The following is a 24,051-nucleotide window of genomic DNA, read 5'->3' as shown; positions in this document are numbered from 1 at the left end:
CACACGTGAGTGTCACCTGAGCTATTCGTGGTTCTTAAAATTCAATAGTTTTGGTTCATTGTATCCAATCCAATAACCCAATTTGGAAGGAAGTGGCAAACCTAATAGTTAATTTTTTCATTATATATGACTGTGATGTAATATTTTGATTTTAGCAAAAATGTGTTTGTGAGGATGATTTATTTCCATTTATTGGCTATAATGTTACTGTTAATGTGAGGGATTTATAGTTATTGATTACGAGAAACAAATATTTTGTTTCTTTTTTTACTAGACACATCATCTTTTTAGACATTACCACATATCCCCTATAACAAAATGGAACCAAAAAATAAATGAAAAAAGCAATAAAAACTCACAAGGAAAAGAAAACAACAAATTATATTGTGAAACATGATAAAACGACATGCTTAAAAAAATTGTCATAGAAAGATTGATAGTGCAAAGCAATAGGATTTTAAATAAAAATAGTTTCAATATTTATTAATAATTAGCATTAATCATTGGATGAATATTGAACAGGTGTTTTTTATACTCTTAAAAATAATTATAACCTTAATTATTGTGTGGGGCACAAGTGATTTATAGAAGTTTAAAGGCACAATTGTAAATATAAAAATTAGGGGTCCTACTTATAAATATAGTGAAATATAAGCACCCACATGAAAAAGTAATGAAATACGTTAAGTGCCCTGATTTTCCAAATCAATCCTTCAGGAACGGAGTCGAGGGTAATTACTCCAACATCCAAGGCTATTATAGTCATTTCATTCTAAATCTTGCGATGACGCAGGGGCTTGGTCTGAAAATTTGACAAGATCTGAGAGGTTTTCTCGTAAATTTGACGGAGAAAGCCATTATGATTGCAACAGGAACTCAGTCCACCAAAGCTACGCAATAAAGAATTCCAGTCTCCAAAAATAAAAATAAAAAGTCGGAAAAAATATTTTCTGGTTTGCAGGTAATCTCTCTATCCATGGTTGATGGCTCTCTTTTATTTCTCTATTCACTAGTTCATGTATGGTTTTTATTATATTTTGATTTGCTAAATTTGAGGCCTTCTATTCTTCCACATAGATTCTTCTCTCTCTCTGACTGTAGACTCATCTCTCTCTCTCTCTGTGGTTTTCGGTTCTGAAAAGTTTCTCACTCCTCCAATTCTGACTTTCAATTTATAAAGTTGAAGGGAAAGACTGCAGAAACAAGAACTTAAAACTGTCATTGCTTTCAAGTGCTTCTGTGTGCTCCTTGGATTCAAGAATATGTCCCAAACTAATTGGGAAGCCGATAAAATGTAAGTCTTCTCTCGTTTCACTCTTCGTCTTGAAGTTTTCTTATCTGGGTTTCCATTTTCTTTTAAATTTTCTTTCGTTACCTGTTATTTCGCTGTTTCGTGTTTTGATTTGGTTACTGAGTGTGTGGGATTCCTGAATATTACTTGTTATTGTTCGGATTCAAGTTTTGTTCTTTTCAGCCGTTTAATAAACTCATATGCTTCAATGTTAGGGTTTGTATTTTACTTGTGTTTTTTGGGGTTTGAATCGGTGGAAAAGGCATTTTTGATGAATTGTTCATTATTGTTTCTAGTTCTTACTCTGGCATATACGGGTGCTTTTTGTGTCTATTATCTCAATGTTTTCCCTGAAGGCCTTCTGTGATTCTCTCGCTTTTACGAAGGAACTGTTGTATCAACTACATTTATTTTTCGTTATTGTGTTGCCAAAGTTTCCAACTTTAGCAATTTGGTTTCTGGAATTTTAGGGTTTGTTTCTGCAGTGTTGGTACTCTTTTTTTTTTTTTTCCCATGTGATTGCTTGTGGACTTTCATTGCTTATCGGCATGACTCTGCAATATTCTCTTGTATGCATTTAAAACAAACAACAGGTTGGATGTGTACATCCACGATTATTTAGTAAAGAGGGACTTGAAGGCTTCTGCTCAGGCTTTTCAAGCTGAAGGAAAAGTATCATCTGATCCTGTTGGTGAGTATACTCTTTGCTAATGGCCTTAGAAAGTTCAACTCCTTTTAGCTGAAATTCTTTTTTCCTTTCTTCTTGTTTCACTTTTAAGTATATACAATATTTCTGTTGTTTTGTTATTTGAACATGGGTTTCCAGCTATTGATGCACCTGGAGGTTTTCTCTTTGAATGGTGGTCGGTTTTCTGGGATATATTTATTGCGCGGACTAATGAGAAGCACTCGGAGGTTGCCGCGTCTTACATTGAGGTTTGTTTAACATTTGTTTTCCCTTATGCCTTTGCTGGAAAGAAAGATTCTATGGTTCATGCTTGGGAAATTTCGAATTTGTAATACGAAGCTTTATGGTTAATGATGGATTTGACCCTTTGGCTCAAGAAGCTTCTTGCAACTTGAAGATGGATTTTTCATTGAACAAGATATATCAATGTCCATAATGAATTTAGGAGGATATATTCTGGAAGTTCTTTCTTCTGCAGTGCTTAAATTCTTACTTTTATCTCTGTTCATGTATTGTGCCATGGTTTGTCTTGTTAGGTTTATGGTATCATCCAGCAATTGCACATTGACATTTTTTGTTGTTAGAGAAACACTTTTTTAATTGGTTTTTGAAGTCTGGTCTGAATAAGATAGCAATGATTTGAAGCATTATTATTCAGTTACGATGACGTGCCTCACATATATATAAATTTGTTTCAATATCTTCCCTTCAGGCCATCTTTATTCTGTGATCAGTTATTCTATTACTAATGGACTAGGAGCTCTAACCCTTAGAAGGGCATTTGTCAGGTTTCTTATTTGTATAGTTGTGGGGTTCCTTTTAGGAGCTGATGGCGTGCTCTTTTTCAGACACAGTTAATTAAGGCGCGGGAACAGCAGCAGCAACAACCACAACAGCAACAACATCATCAACAACAACAACAGCAGCAGCAACATCATCAATTGCAGATGCAACAGCTTCTCATGCAGAGACATGCTCAACAACAGCAGCAGCAGCAACAACAACAGCAGCAACAACAGCAGCAGCAACAGCAAACGCAGCAGCCACAACAGCAAACGCAGCAACTACAACAGCAGCAGCTGCAGCAGCGAAGAGATGGGACTCATCTTCTAAATGGCAATTCAAATGGACTCGTGGGAAATGACCCTCTCATACGGCATAACCCTGGAACTGCAAATGCCTTGGCTACTAAGATGTATGAGGAGAGATTAAAACCTCCACTGCAGAGGGACTCATTGGATGATGCAGCCATGAAGGTGGGTGAATTATTTTGGATTAGCTACAAGAATTTTCTCTTTTAACTTTTATAACTCTCATTGTAACTTTTTTTGCAGCAAAGATTTGGTGAGAATGTCGGCCAACTTTTGGATCCAAACCATGCCTCAATATTGAAGCCAGGGGCAACAACTGGCCAATCTTCAGGGTGCTTCTCTAATATTTAATTGTTTACTTAACTGTTTTATTATAGCTTCTTGGACCTTTGTGGGCAGTCCTAAATAAAAAGTATTGCGCTAAAAGCGTTGACATAGATCTGCATGATCAAAGTATATAGAAAGTCGTACAAGTTTGCTCCATTTGACAGTGTTAATCTATTTCCGACATAGACGCTATAATATCAATGTATCTGTGATTTCCATGTAATGCTTCTTTAATAAGGGCTTTAGCTACTCTTGTTTTATTTCAGGCAAGTGCTGCATGGTACAGCTGGTGGGATGTCTCCCCAAGTTCAGGCTCGGAACCCACAGTTGCAAGGGTCTTCTCCGGTATTGTATTGCTTTATTATTGATCTCATTACCTTTTGCATTCTTTTCTAGTTTGGGTCTGCTCCAGTATTGTATTGTTTTATTATTGATCTCATTACCTTTTGCATTCATATTTTCAAGTTTGTGCTGAGTTTTTTTTTCCTTGAGCCAGGACATAAAGAATGAGATTAATCCGGTATTGAATCCCCGAGCTGCAGGACCAGAAGGATCGCTGATAGGAATCCCTGGTATGATTTGGTAGTATTTCACAATTTAGTAAGATGTGGATATGCTTGCCTTTGATTTACTAGATTATGAAACCCTTTTGCTTGGAAAGCACCGTCCTTATATTTTGAACTGCTGGACTATATTTATAAGAGAGTTTTAATTCAAGTTTTCAATGGCTATTTCATGATTTTTGTTCTACATGAGCTTGTTGGTAATCTAAAATATCTTTTATATCAGGATCAAATCAGGGCAGTAACAATTTAACATTAAAGGGATGGCCACTCACGGTAACTTCTCTTTGTTATATGTGTTTCCAACTCTCCATCTTTCTGTAACTGTTTGGTATCAAAACATGAGAGCTTATCTTTTTATAGACATGAAAAACAATGCTTTTTTTATACACATCTGTCACTCTGAATACTCATTATTGACGTCTCTACCCCCTCTTCCTGCCATGGGAAAAAATATTCACTGTGAATAATTGTTAACTGTTTGATCTTCATATTACTTAATTAGGGACTGGATCAGCTTCGTTCTGGGCTTTTTCAGCAGCAAAAACCTTTTATACAGGCTCCTCAGCCCTTCCATCAGCTTCAGATGTTGACACCACAACACCAGCAACAGCTTATGCTTGCTCAGCAAAATTTAACTTCACCATCTGCTAGCAATGAAAACGCTAGACTGAGGATGCTTTTCAATAATCGGAATATGGGTCTTGGAAAGGACGGGCTTTCCAATTCTGTTGGTGACATGGTCCCTAATGTTGGATCTCCCTTACAGGCTGGTGGCCCTCTTTTGGCTCGTGGAGATACAGATATATTGATGAAGGTTATGTCAATTAAGTGTTTCCTTCTTAATCTCTCATGTTTTTACATTGTTCTGATAAAATTTGCAAGTCTCAAGCTTCTGAAACTTCATTTGTCCTGCAGTTAAAATTGGCTCAGTTACAGCAGCAGCAGCAACAACAACAGAACAATAATCCTCAGCAGCTTCAGCAGCATGCTCTTTCAAATCAGCAATCCCAAAGTTCAAACCACAACCTACATCAGCAGGATAAATTGGGGGGTGCCGGAATTGTCAACATGGATGGTAGCATGTCAAACTCCTTTCGAGGAAATGATCAGGTCTGTGTTTTCTGGTTTCCTTCAATAGATTTATTCTAGCCAGCCTTTGGCATCGCTCTTAGCAAAATATTTTACGCATTATCATTATAGGCATGGAAAGAGAATCCTATAATTCTTTTTTCAAAACCTGCATATCGAGGAGTTTTTTAAAAATCAATAATTAACAAATTTTCATTTTAGTTAAGGGTATTTGCTTTACTTCTTTAGACAAGAGGATGGGTGCAGGACAAAAACTCTAGCGTAATTGGTTATACAGCTGTTACTATGTTGTTGAACTAGATGTGGATTATTTTAATTTTGGGCAAAGGTTTCTAACATTGTTTTCTAAATTGAATTTAAGGTTTCGAAAAACCAGACTGGGAGAAAGAGAAAACAACCAGTGTCATCATCAGGTCCTGCCAATAGCTCAGGGACTGCTAACACTGCGGGACCTTCCCCTAGCTCAGCACCATCAACTCCATCTACCCACACACCTGGAGATGTACATTCAATCCCTGCTTTGCCGCATAGTGGTAGCTCTTCCAAGCCATTGATGATGTTTGGCAATGATGGCCCTGGCTCTCTCACATCACCATCGAATCAGTTGGTGAGTGACTTATGCCATTGTGTTGGTCAAAGGAATTTAAAATTCCTTGCATAAATTCTCATTTGCATTCCATGTTGGCAGTGGGATGATAAAGATCTTGCATTGCAGGCTGATATGGAGCGGTTTGTGGAGGATGGATCTCTTGAAGATAATGTTGAGTCTTTTTTATCTCATGATGATGCAGATCCTAGAGATACCATTGGTCGCTGTATGGATATGAGCAAAGGTATGTAATTACAATGATTTGTACTGATCATGATTCTTGAGATGGGATATCCACGGAAGCTTCATATTCCCCAGTGTGGTGCTGATGTGTCTGTCACTTCTTGCTGCATGGACTTCTTGGACAAGGCACTATACTGTCGAATGTGCTTATAGCAGTAGTTTGTTATTGTGTTTGTCATTGGCCTTGCTTCTGCATTTGCAGTAACCCTCTTTTGGATGGCTAAGTGTATGTTGTATTTAGGAGCAAGGGTTACTAAAACTCTCCAGTTTCATCTGTTGCCCTTTGATTCTGTTATCATATTATGAAAACCATGCTTATTAACACGATTCTAAATTTCCATTCAAGAGTTCCAGTATTCTTTTATATACATTAACATAAATTACGATTCCATTACCATCCACATGAAATAAATGAGTGATATACTCTTGCACATATTTTTTGTTTCTATTTCAGGGTTTACATTTACGGAAGTAAATTCTTTTCGAGCGAGCTCAAGCAAAGTTATTTGTTGCCATTTCTCATCTGATGGAAAAATGCTTGCTAGTGGTGGCCACGATAAAAAGGTAAATGCATGAATCCACTTTTAATATACAGGAACAAAAATAGTCATCCCATGAAAAATTCAATGTGGGTTATTTTGTACTTCTCAAAATGCCTAGAAACTGTGCATGATTTGCATTTGCGTTGGTTTTGTGAATGCAGGCAGTATTGTGGTCCACAGATTCTTTAAAGCCGAAAACTACTCTTGAAGAGCATTCAGCACTAATTACTGATGTCCGTTTCAGTCCAAGCATGCCACGACTTGCAACATCTTCGTTTGACAAAACTGTTAGGGTTTGGGATGCTGACAATGTTAGTTAACACTGTCACTATTTTCTTTGGCTCCTTTTCTTATCTGATTTTGTCTTCTGCTGCGTCAGTCCTTGTATGGTGTTCTGCTCACAGAAACTGTACAAAACCTGTTAATCTATCATTTAAAAGTCAAGTTTTTTGCTTGGGTAGTTGTTAGGCTCCTAAGGTTGACTTGAAGTCAAACTTACATCTTTGAATAGAGATATCTGGGCGACTTGAAGTTTTCAGTGATGGCGTGCGGGCATGTTTAATATACTCAAACTTGAGTATCTTGTAAAATTATTGCTTTTTAAATCCCAGAAGTAAAACTAAAACTTTAGTTTGAAAGCCATTTTTTGTGTCTTCCTAACTATTCCAAACTTGCCAAATGTTGATCTCTTGGGATGACTAAATGCAGCCTGGTTATTCGCTTCGTACCTTCACGGGGCATTCTGCTTCTGTTATGTCGCTAGATTTCCACCCAAATAAGGATGACCTTATCTGCTCCTGTGATGGGGATGGTGAAATTCGGTACTGGAGTATTACCAATGGTAGCTGTACAAGAGTACTGAAGGTAGAATCTTAAGCACTGTTCAGTATTACATTGTAAAGTGGCGCTTGGGAGTGGCGTCTTTGTATTTCTCAGATTGTTCCAGTCTCCTAAATGATGACCTCTCTTGCATGAATTAGGGTGGTACGGCCCAGATGAGATTTCAACCTCGTCTTGGGAGGTATCTTGCTGCAGCTGCAGAGAATGTTATATCAATATTGGATGTGGAGACACAAGCTTGTCGGCTTTCGTTACAGGTCAGTTTTCATACTCTTTTTATCTGCTGCTTAATGATACCAGGGATCTGGATTCTGTATCCTGCTTGGCACATATTTGCTTCAATGTAACCTAGTCACATGTTCAAGCCGTTGAAACAGCCTCAGAGCAAAGTTGCGTAAGTCTGAGTACCTTGTAGGAATACCTTGCATACCATTGATAAGATGGAGGAAACGCAATGAAAGCTTTGTTTCCCTGAGGAACGACAATTCTTTAGCAGTAAATTTCATTTACTCAGGGTAGTGTTTAATTGGTAAAGTTGATATTGATTTATGTTCGTATGCTTTTGCAGATCATTTCTTATTTTATCTTTCAATGTTTTACCCAAACTTCTGCATTTGAATTTTTAATTTTAGGGGCATACTAAGCCAATTCATTCAGTGTGCTGGGATCCTACTGGTGAATTTCTGGCATCTGTTAGTGAGGACTCAGTCAGAGTGTGGACACTTGGATCAGGGAGGGAAGGGGAATGTGTTCATGACTTGAGTTGTAATGGAAACAAATTCCACTCTTGTGTATTCCATCATACATATCCTTCACTGCTAGTCATTGGATGTTACCAGGTAAGCTATTTCACTTCATTTATGTTTCTTATTTTATGTTACATTTTTTTTCTTTGTTATAATCTCTCTTTGAGATGGATTTAGTTTTCTATAAGGGTTCACCAGAACAAGGTCTTGGCTCTCTCATCAAGGATAGCACCCTAAAAGATAGTGTAGTGCTTCACAATATGGATAAAAGTGATGCAACGGGTCTAATAAGTACCTCCAAAAAGGGAGGCAATGGGACTAATAAGACATGCTGATTTTTATCAATCTCTGTCATATACTCTTCCGATACTAGTAATTGGCTGCCTCCTGTGGTACAAATACGTTCCCGAACAGGCTAGGGAACTGCTGCTCCAGCACTACAGGGAGCCCGGTGTTCAGGATTCTGGAGATCCGTGCCATGAAACCTGTAATTTCCCGCCCTTATTTTTGAGCCGGTATTCAGGGGCCAGATTCCTGAACTGCCTTGTCAGCGAAGTTGGAGCATTTCCAATACCAGAATGGGGGATCTGTATAATCTTAGTATTAATAAAGTTTCATGGCCTATTAATTACTCGTCCGAACGGTTGTATAACTGAATCATCCCTCTTGACCAAACTAATGTGATCAGAAAATTGAGGGCACATAAACCAAATGCTTTTATTTCGGAGAAGATCAGATAATTTTTAACTTGATGTATGCGTCTCTTTACAACTGATTTTGAAATTTTCTGTCATTAGTTGTTGGCTGGCAAGGGTGCTGGCTCTGATATATGAACATTCAACTAATCTGGTTTTCTGTTATGGAATTGGGTATTGAATGCAGTCATTGGAGCTCTGGAACATGACGGAGAACAAGACTATGACTCTTGCAGCCCATGATGGACTGATAGCCGCTCTTGCTGTATCAAATGTGACGGGGTTGGTTGCTTCAGCTAGTCACGACAAGTTCGTGAAGCTGTGGAAGTGATATGATGGCTTCTTCAAGCAACTATACAAGATTAGTTTGTTATTAGTATTTCTCAGATCCTTGTAGTTTGGTTATTCCAGTCGCACTTCCACCATCTTTTTTTTTTTGCGTTTTGCTCAATTTCGCCCTATGTAACCTAAGTACCTGCTTTGCTTTCTCTGTTCTTTTATGGAGTTACCAGCTAAAGCTTTATCGATGATTCAATGTATGTTTTTGTGTTGATTAAGAATGTCTTTGATTATGTCACTGAAGCAGATGATGATCATGGCCAGCTTTGGTTTGGAAAACCAGTTTGATTCTCGGCAGTTTGCTTGCAGCTCTCTAGTGCTTCTGCAATACAATCTGCACTAGAAAAAGAGGGTGGAGGCTGATCGCATCGGGATGAATTTTTACTGGGAAGCATACAATTCATGGTGGAATAATTTTAAAGAATATGTAAGATCCAGACATATACAGCACCAGGAGGAAGAAATTATAACCTACTGAAAGGACTCTTTTCAACCATATGCGATCTGGGAATACCATTCACAAGCTATAGCAAGTATAAAAGAAAACAAAACTATCCGTTATTAACATCACTTTGCAGGAACCTAAAAAAATCAACAAACAACATCCTTACTGACTAACTACATAAAATAGTTAAAATTAATAATTTTTACCTCAGACCACATTACATAGTTCCCTTCATGGATCAGAAACAACCTTCTGGTGCCTTCATTGAAACCAAGCCTCTAAATCTAGCTCCAAGGAGCTAAATGTTGAATGGTAGAAGAAGACGACTCTAAACCCATCAAGTCTGTTTGAATCCACATAAAATCCTGAGCCCAATGCTATTCAAAATCTTCTTCAACACTGTCCAGCTCCTGTTGCATTCTTCATATGTTCCGGATCCTCCAGAAGTCAGTGTCGACTGCAGATGCCATTTGTATGATTTGTTTTTATAACTTTCACAGTTAGATCAAGCTTTCGCGTTAATAGAATAACAGATCAGCAAACTTATTCCCAAACTCAAAGGAAAATCTCGGTTTGAATGTAGATTCCACAGCAGCCCTATCACCCACAGCCCATCTATATATTGTTTTCAGCCACTAATGTTTAACTGCTTGTAACTTTACGTCTCCTTGACTCTTTTCTTTATATTCTCTATCAACCTGTTGGCACTTGAAACCAGATTCTCAGACAATCTTGTATGCTTAACAAGTTGTCTTGGATCTCTACATGTTTTTAATATATCAGACATTGCTTCAGCTTTTCGCATTATAGATGATCTCCTTGTGCGTGATGGATCCCCGTTGGCACGATAAGTATTGGGCAGGTTTGTTGGATGAGGTACAGAAGACATCAAACCACATAGTTTATGTGCCATGTCATTCATTCCTTGTTGCTTTAGTTCATTGTTCAATAGCTGGAAAGTAAGATACTGAGGCACTATACCCCTCCGTAGCATGTCCTCAAACTCTGCAAAAGCCTCCTTCAATTTATGCATTCTACAAAGTAAATGAATCAGCATGGTTCCAGTAGCTAGGTCCATGTCATATCCTCTAGATCTCATTTCCACACTAACTTGAACTGCCAAATCCAATCTCTGTTCCTCGCATAACATCTTCACCAGAAGATGGTAAGTCAGCCGATCTGGACCATGCCCTGATTTGATCATCTTGGTATAAAGGTTCATCCCCTCCTCAATTTTTCTAAATTTGGAGAAGTATCTGAAAAAGTAGTTATATGTTGTAGGCGTTGGGATGAGACTCCGACTAATCATGGTCTTAAGGATCTTACTAGCACCGACAAGATCTCCAGCCTTGCAATAGCCCTTCACCAAAGAATTGTAAGTCGAAATAGTTGGTCCAGATACACACACTGACAAACGTTCCATCATCCATGAAACCTCCTTGAACCTACCAGATTCCCCTAAAGCATCGATAATTGGATTGTACACTATAGCATTTGGTTCAATTCCTTCCCTCCTCATTTCATGCACTAATGACATTGCCTTGTCAACACGACGCATCCTACAGTAACCTTCCACAATGGTACCATATGTGACAACATTAGGGGTCACATTCTTATTTCTCATATCCTTCCAAAGTCCTTCTGCATGTTTTAGTTTCCTTGATCTGAACCACCCATTCAGTAGTATATTGTAAACCCGAATTGTAGGAACCCAATTTGGATCAAGTTCCTTCTTCCGGTCAAAGTATTCCGAAGCCACCCTAACATGGCCTTCTTTACAAAGAGAATCCAACAAAATCTCTAACAAATTTGTCACCGAATCAGAATTACGAATTAAATCTAGAGTGCTTGCATATTCAAATGTTCGAATTGCAGGTTGTGTCATTCCTGCAGAATTGTATAAGCACAAAATGATCAGAAGCCAAACAGCCAAGAAGAAAACCCATAACTGCCTGCAAAATCAGCAATAGGTCTGAAAAACAAGTGTAGCTGAATTTTCTTTTACATTGGAAGCAACTTAAGCTGTGAAAATCTAAACTCATAGCAGATTTTAACAACAAGCCTCAGAATGAATTCATCCCAAAATAAAATCAAAGAAGTGTATTCAAGTCGCATTCAAACCCCCATTTATCTTTAATAAATCAATTTGATTACACTGTAACATCATATTTCAAACCACTCTAACAATGGGCAAGGCATAAACTTCAGAGATAAGAAAGGATACCTGCGCGGGAATACCTTCTGATCATAATCACAAAGGTATCGCACGAAACCAGCTCGAGCCCCTCATTTGTACCAATCCGGTCAAGAACCAAGGACCACGCAGAATCGAACTCCCTCATTTTCCCAAGCAGATTGATCATCAAATTGAACAGTGCCGGAGAGGATTGAAACCCCGGTTGCTTCAATGCCCATTGAAACAGGGTGTGAAGCGACTTAGGAGAAGAATCGAAATAATCAAACACGGCTTCCAAAAGAGCCGAAGCCGGTTCAATCCCCGTGCTGTCCAACGCGGATTCCAAGGTTGGACCGGCTAGTAAAGATGGGTCTTTAAGGAGGGAGCAGAGAGTGGTAAAGTCATGTTTTTGATAGCTAGGGCTAGGGTTTGACGACAGGCTTTGTTCAGGGGACGTAAGTGGTGCTGCTGGTGGTGGTGGAGGTGGAGCCCAGGGAAGACCGTTTGAAGGTTGAGGCCACTTGATAAGTGGGTTGCCAGGCACAGAAACCCATGATTCGTCGGCGACGGAGGAAGAGGAAAAAAGACAGCTGGCGGTCAGTTTGGTGGCGGGCAGAGAACGAAGATTGTGGCATTTACGTAAATAACAGACACCGTTCATTTGCAGGGCAAGGAAACTACGGGACGCCACACTCAGAGAGTGATGTTAAAGAGCCAAACTTTGCTGACAAATTTACAAAATTACCTTGCGCGAAATTACAAAATTGGTAATGCGGCTGGGCAAAAAAGAAACAAAAAACTGAAAGTGATGCTCTGTCGTGTTCAATTCTCTCTTTCGCCGGCATATCTCTCCGACCACCGGATTTCTTCTCACCCGATGAAAGCCCTCGAGACCGCATTAAGTTTCCCGGTGGTCGCGGTGGCAACCAAAGCCGGGAATTGACGGGAAGTATTCAGTGGAGAGAACAAAAGCGGTGAGTGGAGAGAAGCTATTGAGGAACATCGTGTTTGGGCGTGTGTTGGGTTTTCAGCTGCTGTGGTGCTGTGCTGTGAGTTCTAAAACTGTGGTGCTGTGCTGTGAGTTCTAATGAAAAAAAGTGTTTGGCGCGTCAATTAAAAAACTGTGTTGAGGTGAGATAATGATGTAGTTTTGCGTTTGGCAATTACAAATTACGTTGAGGTGTGATGAGAGATAATTTGTTGTTTAAATTATACATTGGAATAAATATATTGTTACATAAAATAAACATTATTGTATTTTAATGTCTAATATTCTATATATTGAAGAAAAGATCATCTTTAATTACATATATATATATAATATTAATATATATTTCTAAAATTACATTAAACTTATATTTCAAATAATTCTGCTGCAATCATATCTCGTAAAGTCGTCATTTCAATATCTTCTAATACCCCGACGTCGACCTCATTTGCATAGCCATAAGTAGCATTGACGTTGACCGATTCGTCATTGTACGTAGTAAAATCTTCATCCTCAAGTTTGTGCAAGCGTACGAAATTATGTAGCGCCATACAAAACAGTATCTCACAAAACAGTATCATAATCAAAACAGTATCTCACAAAACAGTATCATATACAAAACAGTATCTCACAAAACAATATCTTACAAAACAGTATCACATACAAAACAGTATCTCACAAAACAGTATCATATACAAAACAGTATCACATACAAAACAGTATCTCATACAAAACAGTATCACATTTGCATTTACAAACTGGGTTGGAGATGGTCTAATGGATTAACCCATACTTAGACCTACAGAACAAAGTGCAAGACCATGATAGGCAAAGCTCTTTCCTGGCAGGGTAAGTATAAGGACACAGGTTCCTTGTATACCGCATTTAATTTATGCAATATAGATAATGCAAAGTATATATGTTTCCTGCATGTATGATGCTCGTTAAAGCAGATTGAATAGAACAAGATTCATGGGCAAAGCTCGGTTGTATAAGTAAGGGAGAGCATGGTTTTATGGGCCGAATCCCCACTTTTCTATGCATCAATTCACTAGCCATTCAATCGATTGTCAAGAGGGGAATCTTTACGATATGGATTTAGCTTTCAGCCACAAGCAAAAGACAACTTTAAAAACAAACGGATTTTTTTCCCCTCACCCTCAGTCAATAATTTGTTTTTAATGGGGGGTACAAAAGACTAGTACAATGGTCCTCAATCGAAGACCAAACAAGAGCTGGGCATTAACGCAAGCAACTATCAGGGCCTATGATCACCATTAATCAAGTTCAGCTAAATACATTATGATTATCAAAGAACGAATATAGGAGAATAGCAAAATATCTAACGGAGTAGAAAAGCAAACACTCACCCAACTACTCCTCTGCTGCTATTCTGAAAGAGATCCAGACCCTTTATGTGCTGAAACGAACCCGATCCAATGTCACGTTTCAACGCTATTTTCGTCGATAAAAAACGCATACAAATGTTAAGAGAACGGATAACAAGAATTGATGAACAAAAATACCAATAAACAAGAAAAAACTCTTTGGAAACTACCTCAATCATGCCATTTGACAGGAGGATGTCGTGCTTCAGGGAGAGAACAGTGGAGGAGCGGCTGGACTTGTTGTAACTGGTAAAAGAGAAGATGATAGGGTTGAGGGTAGAGTTGTAATAATAAAAAAATTAGGAGGACTTTTCTGACATTTCATTAACGTATCTGACGGAAGGTTTAGCGTCCCGCGTGCGTTTAACTTCCACTTTTTTGCTGGCCATAGCTGTGATCTGCTTTACTAAAAAACTCAACTCAGGTGTGGTGAGGTTGCTGCTACCACATGCCCAAACACAAATAACCCAGACGCATCCATATAAAACACAATGAGGTGCGTTTTGCAGTGTTTGAACTCACTGCCAAACATACCCAAGTATGTGCTTGATCATGGAACGAGTTTGGGCTGGGTTTGAATCCTGAAATAAAGGCTCGGCATTTGGGTTGGTCTTGCCCATGTAGCTCGGCCTTCGAACTGGGTTTGTCTTGTTAGATATTCTTGATAGGGACCATATCTGGGTTAAAAATGCGCAGGGTATGGACCAGCTTGAGTGAGACCTAACTAAAGTGAAAACTGTGGTCCTAAATTTTGCGCTCCCATCTAGAACTGTTTGAAATTTGATTAGTCTTAGCCACTCCCATGAGCTTTTTGCAATAGCAAAGCATGCCCGTATATTATTATATACTTTATTATTACTTTTCAATGTCCACATGCATGTATTGGATAAGACAATAAAGATCTGTTGAAACTTGTGTTGGGCCTACGGGTTGGGCCGTAATAGGCTCCTCCTGGACCTACTGCTCCCCTAACTTGTAAGAAGCACCACCAGGGCCCACTTGTCCTTTTTGTGTTTTTCCGTGTAGTAAAGCTGTAGGTCCGCGGCCTTGGGGTGCATGTCTATGACTGTCTATCTATTACCCCGAAAAAAGGAAATTTGTAATAAAAAATAACATTTAAAGAATGAAGAATTTTTGGTAAATATGATGATAATTGCCTTTATATAAATATAATTGTCTAATATAAAAATATATTTTTGATATTATCGATTTTGGGTGTTTTGATGGCAAGGCTTCAAAAGCCAACTTATTTGTTGTTGTCCTTTTTCTGATTTTATTTCTTTTTGGTCATTTTCCTGTATTTGTGTTTTTAAATTGTTTGACTTATTCTTTGGATTTGTTTTGTACACCATATCTGTCTTTCTAAAGAAACTTCTAGCCTTCCATACTCATATTGATTATTATTATCCTTGGTATTAACTATATTAGGTTAGATAGTTGGGGGGGGGGGGGGGGGTCCTTTGAAATTTCAAATTTCCAAATCAAAATTTTTGAAAAAATTCCTAATTTTAGGACAAGAATAAACTTGTCTTTGGCTGGGGAGATATATTATTATGTATATAAATGATGAGATAATTTGTTTCTTTAATTCTTTTACAACATATAATGGGTTATTAAAACTACTCGAGGATTATTACGAATATAAGTTCTTTATCTGACGATGGATTAAGTTATGTTGAAATCCAATGTATGACCACAAAAGTATTGGTCTCCGTGTGAATCAAACTCATAACTTTTCGAGTCATTGTCGTTTCTCTTTAGGAAAAAAAAAATCGGGTTTAAAATGGTAAATTGATGTTAGAATATGACCATAAGTGGGTTAATATCGTACACCGTACACTATTGCTATCAACATGGATTTATTACATATGACTAAATATGTGTGGAGCAATAATGTCCGCCAAATATGGTCACTCATTTTTCCACTTCATCCCTCCTTACCATTGTGGATATGGAACAAAATTTAGACAAATTTGTTTTCCATTTATATATAGAACATTAAAAAAAAAAACACTAGTGTTCAGACTGGGTTGGACCAGATCACAGGTGATTTTAGCTCACTAATCCCCATTTATTCATCTAAATATGACTATTTAACAGCTACCATTGACAAATCATTCATTTTTCACAAAATAATTTTACAGAAAATTGTCTAAAAAAGGAGTCCAAACCACAAAGCCCTTTTGGTTTCCGTTCAATTAAAGTGGAAATACATTTAATTTAATTTATTTATTTTGGTAGGTAATAAATTTAAATTTATTGATTGATGACCAATTGAGATTGGATTGTTTATAAGAAATTCATTGACAAAGGACAAAATACAGTGTTCATTTTCCTACCAAATCAATGTAATATAACGTGACAACATTTCATTAGCCGGTGCATTTCATGTTAAAACGGACCGTGATGTAGAAAACCCTAGCCCAATTTATTTACTCACGTGGAGTTTTGTGGAGGTGATCTGGATGCAGGAAAAAGGGTAGTGGACATAGTAAAGGTTTTTTGGGAAGTTTAAACTGGTGTCCCCGCCCCGCTCACGCTCCGCTTATATCAACGCATCACAGTCTCTCTCTCTCACTCTCTTTCTCTATCTCTCATTCTCTCTGTTGAAAAAGTAGCGAAAGCTTCTCTTATCTGTGTCTGTGTAGAGCTCTAGAGACCGGTACTGAAAGTCGAGGAGCTCCCAACAACACAGTAAGCTCAGCTGATGCTACTTCGCTGTAAATTTTCGCGTTTTCTTGTGTTTGGATGTAATTTTGGACGTGCTTGAATTTTGTTTCGGAATCTTGTTTTGAATCGGTTGGAGTCACAGATTTTTTTGAAACGAAGATATGATTTGAGTTTCTCATGGTAGATCTGTGAGGGAGACTGATTTGCGAGGCATCTGCGTTTGTTTCCCCAATTTTTTTTTTCCCATCATGCGTGTTTGTTTGAGTTTCGGTGGATTCTCATACGCATTGTGTGTTTGTATTATGCCGTGTGTGGATTTTGTTTGGTTAGGCAGTTTTATGATAAAATTGAGCTCAGTGAGGTGAAGATGGTGCATGGTATCCTCTCCATTGTGCATTTTGGTTCAACTTGACTCATTAATGTGTTTGATTTATGAGGTGCTTCTGTTAATTGCACAGATTAGTGATTTTGACTGTTTGATTTATTATTCTCGGTGGATTTTTGTGCCAACAGCATGTTTGTGTGTTGGATGTCTTTATTTGGAGAAATTTATGAGGTAATTTGAGCTCTCCATTTGCTTTGGTTCAATATTAAACAAACATGTCTAGATTACACTCAAAGCATTTAAAGACGTATGGCGTAGTTCTTTCCCCCACTTCCTTTTGTCGGTTCTCTACTTCTCTTTCTCAATGTCATTATTGGTTTATGAATGTTTCATCGTTTTATTTTTTAGGTCTTACAATAATGTTTTTGATGTTTGATATGGAAGGAATTTCAAAATTGAAATTATAAGGCTTTTTTGGTGGTCAATTTGAAATTAGTAGTTTATATCGATAAGAAGAGAGGTTAAGTACGACTATATGAGACGTAATCATAGCTAACAAGGGAGGTTCTAGTATACTGGAATGTGGATTTTCTTTATTTGGAGAAATTTACGAGGCGATTTTCGTTCTATTTTTTAGGTCTTACAGTGATGTTTCTGATGTTTGATATGGAAGGAATTTAAAATTATGAGGCTTTTTTGGTGGTCAATTTGAAATTAGTAGGTTATGTTGCTAAGAAGGGAGGTTAAGTATGACTTTATGAGAGGTTATCGTATGTGGATTTTCTTTATTTGGAGAAATTTATGAGGCAATTTTTGCCTCGATTTGCTTCGGTTCAAATTGATTTATTAAGCAAACACGTCTAGATTACACTCTAAGCATTTAAAGACGTATAGCGTAGTTCTTTCCCCCTCTTCCTTTTGTCGATTCTCTTTGTCAATGTCATTGCTGGCTACTTGGCTTATGAACGCTTCGTCGTTCTATTTTTTATGTGTTACAATGATATTTCTGATATTTTCTCTGGAAGGACTTTGAAATTATGAGGCTTTTTTTGTGGTCAATTAGAAATTAGTAGGTTATGAAGCTAAGAAGAGAGGTTACGTACGACTGTATGAGAGGTTATCATAGCTGACAAGAGAGGTTCTAGTATACTGGAATAGGAAACAAACTTCAAATACTAGGAGAGTTTTCTACATTGATAAGGACTTTTTTCAGGTCATGGTCTTACAATCAACTACAATTTGAATTTTGCTTACAGTTTGTTCCACCATATCTGAATGTGTATTCATTATCGTTTTCATCACAGAGCCATGTGCCTGTTTTATATTGCATTCCCTTCTGAAGTACCAACTCTGTCATATTTTCCAAACGGTAATTGCCTTGCTAATGGTCCTATATGTTAACATATGCACCAACTACTTCTGCCGGTATCCTTGATGATTTATTTCGCTTGATTTGGTTAGGAATAAATAACATTTCATCTTACTCATCGAGCTGTTCAAACTCACACATCAAGTTTTAATATTCAATTTGTTGATTCAAACTCACGTGTCAAGTTTCTGTTCCAGTTGTCTGACATTAAGGCATTTCGAAGTGCAGGTTCAATGAACAGTAGTTAGATTTATATATGCACATAGCTCTTCTACAAGGCAGGCAACTATGAACAAAGAAAATGAAAGCATTGCCAAAATTGAAGAGCCTACTGCTCGAATCACAAGAGCACGGGCCAAAGCCTTCGGGACTTCCAGTGGAATATTCCCCTCATCAAGACCTCCTTTTAAGCAGGATCAGAACCGTGTTCTTCGAGCAAATTCCAAAAGAGCAGCTTCAGATGAGAATGAAATTCCCATGACTGGAATCTGTGGACTTCAGCATAAAAGAAGAGCAGTGCTTAAAGATGTGACTAACATTGTTGATGAACATTTGTATATAGACAGAACCAGTGCAATGAAAGTTCAGGTAAGAATATACAACTTTTAGCTAATTAGTTTAAATATCAATGTTAATTATTATGAAATTTGGAAGTTCAGATTTGTTTAAATGTTACACTTGTATTAAAATTAAATCATTGAATGGTCAATCTCAGTGATCATGATGAGAAAATACGCTCTTTTATGTTTCTCAAGCAACTTCATACCATAGCCATATTTCAGTTGCAAATTATTGATATTTGCTGCATAATCTGAACTTGCTTTCCTTTATTTTCCCCTTGGACACACTGAGAAGAAGGATAGAAGAGGTCTGGCGAAGAGCAAAACAAAGGTGGCAACAGATATCTATGAGGGATTCCCTCAGGATGAAGAGGATGTGAAGACAAAATTAGCAGAAGAATTATCAAAGTTAAGAATGTTAGAACCACAAGACCTCACATTATCAAGGAAGTTGCAAGAAAAAGGGGTTGTAGAGAAAAATATGCTTCACAGCACACGGGAATCCAGTGCAGATGATCAAATGCTTCTGGAACCTGATTACATTAGACCAGCTGGAATGCAAAAGACAGGTGTTTGTTCTCTGCTAAATTGCTCAATTTATAAATCAGATGTGACAACATAGAGAGTAAATAAAATTTTATGAAAAATACAATGTCAAAGGATATGACTTTTCTTGGTTGCTGTGTATTAAAGGTCCATATCGAACGAAACTGATGTTGATGTTCTTTCAAATGGATTTTGCAGAGAACAAGATTTGCATGAAACTGGGAGCCTCTAGTGGTTTAAGCATTGTGAATATAGACTCAAACGTAAAGGATCCTCAAGCGTGCAGCTTCTATGCCCCTGATATATACAATAATAGACGTGTTGCAGAGGTCTGTGTCACAATGGTTACTTACTTACTTTAGTTTATTCCCTGCCTTATTTTATATGCCGAAATTGCTAACAATATCCATTTTGAGCACATTTGAAGAGCTCTATAGATCTTAAATTCTCTGTTGGTTCTACTTGTGCTATTGTGCCCTACTAATGGACAAACTCTTGGCCCAGCGGTAAAACAGGCTCAATTCCCAGAAATAGCATGTTTGCTATGTGGGGGATAAGGCTTGTGAACGAGAGAAGTTGACCTTGCTTATTAATGAAAAACGAATATTCAGTTGCTAGATTCTCTTGTTAAAAATAGATGATGAAAAATAGTTTTTGAAAATTCCTTTTGGAATTATTTTTTAGCATTTTAGGTTTACAGTACAGTTTACATGTTTTCCCTGGTTCTTGCACTTAATGGCTTTCTAAATTCTCTCCTACAGCTCAATCAAAGACCTTCAATCGATTATATGGAAAAATTGCAGCAAGACATCACTCCATGCATGCGTGGAATTCTCATTGATTGGCTTGTGGAGGTTAGCTTTATCAAGTATTCATAATTGTGAATAGAATTTTCTCTCCAGGTGTTTTATATTTAAGACTAGGAACGAAGTATGTTGGTTGCAGTGAATAGAAAATGTCAAACTAGCAGAACACAATCTTTTAGTTTCTTAATATTTTAATCCGGCTGTTCTTATCATGGCTCTTCTTCTTTGCAGAAAAAAAGAAAAGAAAAAAGAGTACCTTCATTTTCACTAAGTTGCTTGGGCATGTCATCAATTTATGTAGATCTCAAAAAGCCGGGTTGATAGTTATAGCCTGAATTATTCTATCTTTGGTTAGTATGGGGACTGTCTTTTTGGTATTGGTGGCCCAAAATATAGGCTCATAATGTGAGAAATGAGAATATCTAAGTTTTCTTCATAAGTTTCTCCCTTGCATGAATATCATCAAATTTTAGCCTGTATGACAAAATGATATAGTTTGGCTTATTCTTTTTTTCCCTGTTAAATAGTTTTATCTTTTCTTTTACTTTGTTAAACGTGTACTTATGATTCCATGATTGGCAAGGAACATTTATGTTTATGGAAGCACTAGACTAACGCGAACTGAATTTAGACGGAGCACTTAAAAAACTCTCATCTTTCTTATTATGGTATGGGCAAATGTTTTGTAAATAATAACGGTTATCTTTCAGGTTTCTGAAGAATACAAGTTGGTTCCGGATACGCTTTACTTGACGGTGAATCTCATTGATCGGTTCCTCTCTCAAAATTATATTGAAAAACAACGACTCCAGCTCCTTGGTGTAACTTCCATGTTAATTGCCTCGTAAGTTATATGCTAAGTTGTGGTTTAAGAAGGATGAGATATAATATGTCTTATTCTCTGTGGCTGAGTTATAAAGTCATCTTTTGATGCTTTTAACATTCTCATTTAGTTGCAATTTGCATTTCGAACTTATGGAAGCAACAACAATTGTTTTGGTTTTATAATTGTCAACTAATTATGAAATTGAGAACCATAACGGCGAGACATCGTTAAATTGCTTGTAGTTGGGACAATTCAAAAATATTTGTATGCATCTGCTGAGATAAGTGACTATTATGATATCTTTTTCTTTATATGTTCTACTTAACTTAGTGATTCTAGTGTGTTTTTCTCCACTATGATTGCAGAAAATATGAAGAAATCTGTGCACCACGAGTGGAAGAATTTTGTTTCATCACAGACAATACTTACACTAGGGGCGAGGTATGCAGCAAATATAGGTGCTTAATTTTGAAGTAGTATTCATACTGCGATACACAGACAATATTCATGCACTTCTTCCCATCTTCCATTTTGCTCTGGATAAATGACTAGGCACATTATTTTTGCGGCAGTGATAGATGCTTTCAAAGGTAGTTGATAGTGGTGGAGTAGTTGTATTCGTATATAGTGAGTGAACACTGAAGGGTTATTGGAGAAATGATGTGGTATGCAAAGATAGGACGAGATAAGCATATGATGATCTCATCATATGCATGAACACGCATTTATAAATAGTTGTTTGTTTCAATTTGATGGTAGAATAAAGCACAACTGGCTGTGAGAGATGACGTAGTTCCTCACAACTGAGTAAGAGTGTGGCCTGAGATAGTGCAACTAAGGGCAATTGCTCAGAATTGTAGACATTTTGTTTACGTAGTGAAATTCAGGAGTTCAGCCGTGTACTGTAGTTAATAAAGATCCTAAAGATACTTATTCTAAACTTCCGTGACATGTGCTGAGGCATAGGTCTACGACTCTACTGATATTCATGTGAGCAGGTATTGAAAATGGAGAGCCAACTTCTGAATCTCTTGCACTTCCAGTTATCTGTTCCAACCACAAAAACATTTCTCAGGTTTTGTCATCATATCATAATATTTGCCATTCTTAAGTTCCCCTTTATTAAAAAATTCACTTATTTTCCAATCTCAAATTTCTGGTTTTCAGGAGATTCATTCAAGCAACACACACTTTTTACAAGGTATTTTAACTAGAATTTCCTGATCATTGTTTAACTCCTGGGACATCAACTTAAAAGAGAGGACAAGTGATTAGTTGCATTGGTATACAGGTTCCTTGTACAGAGATGGAGTTTTTGGCAAATTACTTAGCTGAGTTAACTCTTCTTGAGTATAACTTCCTAAAGTACTTGCCTTCCATCGTAGCAGCATCAGCCGTGTTCCTTGCCCGATGGACACTCAATCAGTCAGACCACCCTTGGGTCTGCACCTCTTGTTCCCCTCGTTTATATTTTACCTTCACGTTTTTAAGCTAAGAGACAATGTCTGAGTAGTCTTTTCCTGCGTGCTTGCAGAATCCTACTTTAGAGCACTATACCAGTTACAAGGCATCAGAACTGAAAACTACAGTACTTGAACTGCGAGATTTGCAGCTGAACACTAATGGATGCTCGCTAAATGCTATACGTGAGAAGTACAGGCAGCAAAAGGTAAGTGTCTTGAGTCAGTCTTGACTATCTACTTCTTTTATGTAAGATTGATACATGTTTTCAGTTGGAAACAACTCTGATTGTTTTGTGGGATTTTAAAATCATCTTTGCTTTTCTGTGAATCTTCGATATGTTGTGTTGATTACTTGTTATGACATGACAGTTCAAGCATGTGGCAAACTTGACCTCCCCAGAACGAGTTCTATCACTGTTCGAGTGATGAACAGGACCAGGAGGCAGATGTATTCCAGATGAATTGAACTATTTATGTGATGGCACTGTCTTCGTATTGCAGTGCTTCGAGGCTAATTGTGACTCCAATCATGAAACGAGTACCGTTATTCTTATCTGTTGCTAATTGGTCTTTCATCGTTGTTGTAGCATTATATGTTACTTGTACTTCCAGAGCAATTACAACCTGTAATTGCTAGTGTAGAACATTAACAATGATAGGAGTGTGTGTCTTCCGGGTAATAACGCTTGAGAACTTCCCAACCTGTGAGAAGCCTTTCACAGTTACTAGAATTATTTGCTAGATGGCAAGAAGGCCATGGAAATCTAGCCATTGATTATGACTGTATTTACAGATTTCATGAACACGCATAAGAAAAACTATGCCAAAACATTTTTTAAATGTAATGATCTTGTTTGCGTAGTGTTTTCATTGTTGATGGAGTCTCCTCTATTGTTGATGAGTCGAATTTGGTGCGTGGACATGTAATGTGCAGAAGGCCATAGTCCAAGAGTTTGTCAAGATAAAATGATTGGGATTGCTTTCTATGAATTTTGGAGAAAATAATTTGTTTCTCAAGGGTTTAGGGAGGTAAAATGTTGAAATTTTTAGCTTAAATACATTGAAGATGTTGTGTCACGGGTCAGCACATATTTGTTCTTTATGAGTCTCTGTCATTGATTCTTAAGCTCAAAAAATACATCTTCAAATGTAGGAGCATTTGAATTTGGTTTATAAACTATTCCGTTGAGTTGTATTAATTACAAATTTACTAGTTTCGTTACAATTTGGGGGAAGTAATGACAGATAGATACAACAAAATAAAAGCTTAGATGCTCATAGTCACTCTCCAAATTCATAAGTTCCTAAATGAAGAAGCTCGAATGTATAAAATTTAGGAGGAAACTGGAGTATCCTCCTTGGACGTTGGACCATCAAGACATCAACATTCCATTCAAAGAGCGAGGGTCTGCAGTAGAAGTGAATGTAGTTTTAATTACGTAA

At 37.4% G+C, this 24,051-nt stretch overlaps 3 protein-coding genes across 8 annotated transcripts; 2 read left to right on the top strand and 1 right to left on the bottom strand.

The window, feature by feature from the left end:
• The first annotated feature begins 825 nt into the window (after positions 1 to 825).
• On the top strand, positions 826 to 9,279 carry LOC120006688 (transcriptional corepressor LEUNIG-like). Of its 4 annotated transcripts, XM_038856820.1 has the most exons (19): positions 826 to 961; positions 1,181 to 1,294; positions 1,885 to 1,982; positions 2,118 to 2,227; positions 2,828 to 3,235; positions 3,314 to 3,402; positions 3,664 to 3,742; positions 3,894 to 3,969; positions 4,187 to 4,236; positions 4,466 to 4,777; positions 4,879 to 5,073; positions 5,414 to 5,659; positions 5,741 to 5,885; positions 6,339 to 6,448; positions 6,588 to 6,737; positions 7,135 to 7,290; positions 7,407 to 7,523; positions 7,899 to 8,105; positions 8,895 to 9,279. In XM_038856820.1, the coding sequence occupies exons 2-19, from the start codon at positions 1,263 to 1,265 to the stop codon at positions 9,036 to 9,038; spliced, it is 2,724 nt and encodes a 907-aa protein (XP_038712748.1). In that variant the 5' UTR covers positions 826 to 961; positions 1,181 to 1,262; the 3' UTR covers positions 9,039 to 9,279. The 4 variants fall into 4 exon arrangements, with proteins under 4 accessions (XP_038712748.1, XP_038712749.1, XP_038712746.1 ...); XM_038856821.1 differs by lacking the exon at positions 826 to 961 and having other exon boundaries at positions 1,047 to 1,294; positions 5,429 to 5,659; XM_038856818.1 differs by lacking the exon at positions 826 to 961 and having other exon boundaries at positions 1,048 to 1,294.
• Positions 9,280 to 9,542: 263 nt separating this feature from the next.
• Positions 9,543 to 12,801, bottom strand: LOC120006689 (pentatricopeptide repeat-containing protein At5g11310, mitochondrial). Its single transcript, XM_038856823.1, has 2 exons — positions 11,716 to 12,801; positions 9,543 to 11,378 (listed from the first exon to the last, which is right to left on the bottom strand). Exons 1-2 carry the CDS (start codon positions 12,326 to 12,328, stop codon positions 10,150 to 10,152), a joined length of 1,842 nt encoding a protein of 613 aa, XP_038712751.1. The 5' UTR covers positions 12,329 to 12,801; the 3' UTR covers positions 9,543 to 10,149.
• A 3,745-nt stretch (positions 12,802 to 16,546) lies between these two features.
• Positions 16,547 to 23,439, top strand: LOC120005234 (cyclin-A2-2). 3 transcript variants are annotated; one of them, XM_038854749.1, is made up of 12 exons: positions 16,547 to 16,737; positions 18,631 to 18,995; positions 19,263 to 19,536; positions 19,712 to 19,842; positions 20,275 to 20,367; positions 21,030 to 21,163; positions 21,511 to 21,586; positions 22,144 to 22,220; positions 22,313 to 22,346; positions 22,437 to 22,586; positions 22,680 to 22,814; positions 22,978 to 23,439. In XM_038854749.1, exons 2-12 carry the CDS (start codon positions 18,696 to 18,698, stop codon positions 23,032 to 23,034), a joined length of 1,461 nt encoding a protein of 486 aa, XP_038710677.1. In that variant the 5' UTR covers positions 16,547 to 16,737; positions 18,631 to 18,695; the 3' UTR covers positions 23,035 to 23,439. The 3 variants fall into 3 exon arrangements, with proteins under 3 accessions (XP_038710677.1, XP_038710676.1, XP_038710678.1); XM_038854748.1 differs by having other exon boundaries at positions 16,549 to 16,737; positions 18,636 to 18,995; XM_038854750.1 differs by lacking the exon at positions 16,547 to 16,737 and adding an exon at positions 17,239 to 17,269 and having other exon boundaries at positions 18,636 to 18,995.
• Positions 23,440 to 24,051: the final 612 nt, after the last annotated feature.

The sequence above is a fragment of the Tripterygium wilfordii genome, chromosome 9 (assembly GCF_013401445.1).
Source record: "Tripterygium wilfordii isolate XIE 37 chromosome 9, ASM1340144v1, whole genome shotgun sequence".
NCBI lineage: Eukaryota > Viridiplantae > Streptophyta > Magnoliopsida > Celastrales > Celastraceae > Tripterygium > Tripterygium wilfordii.
This window is presented reverse-complemented; position numbering and strand designations above follow the sequence as displayed.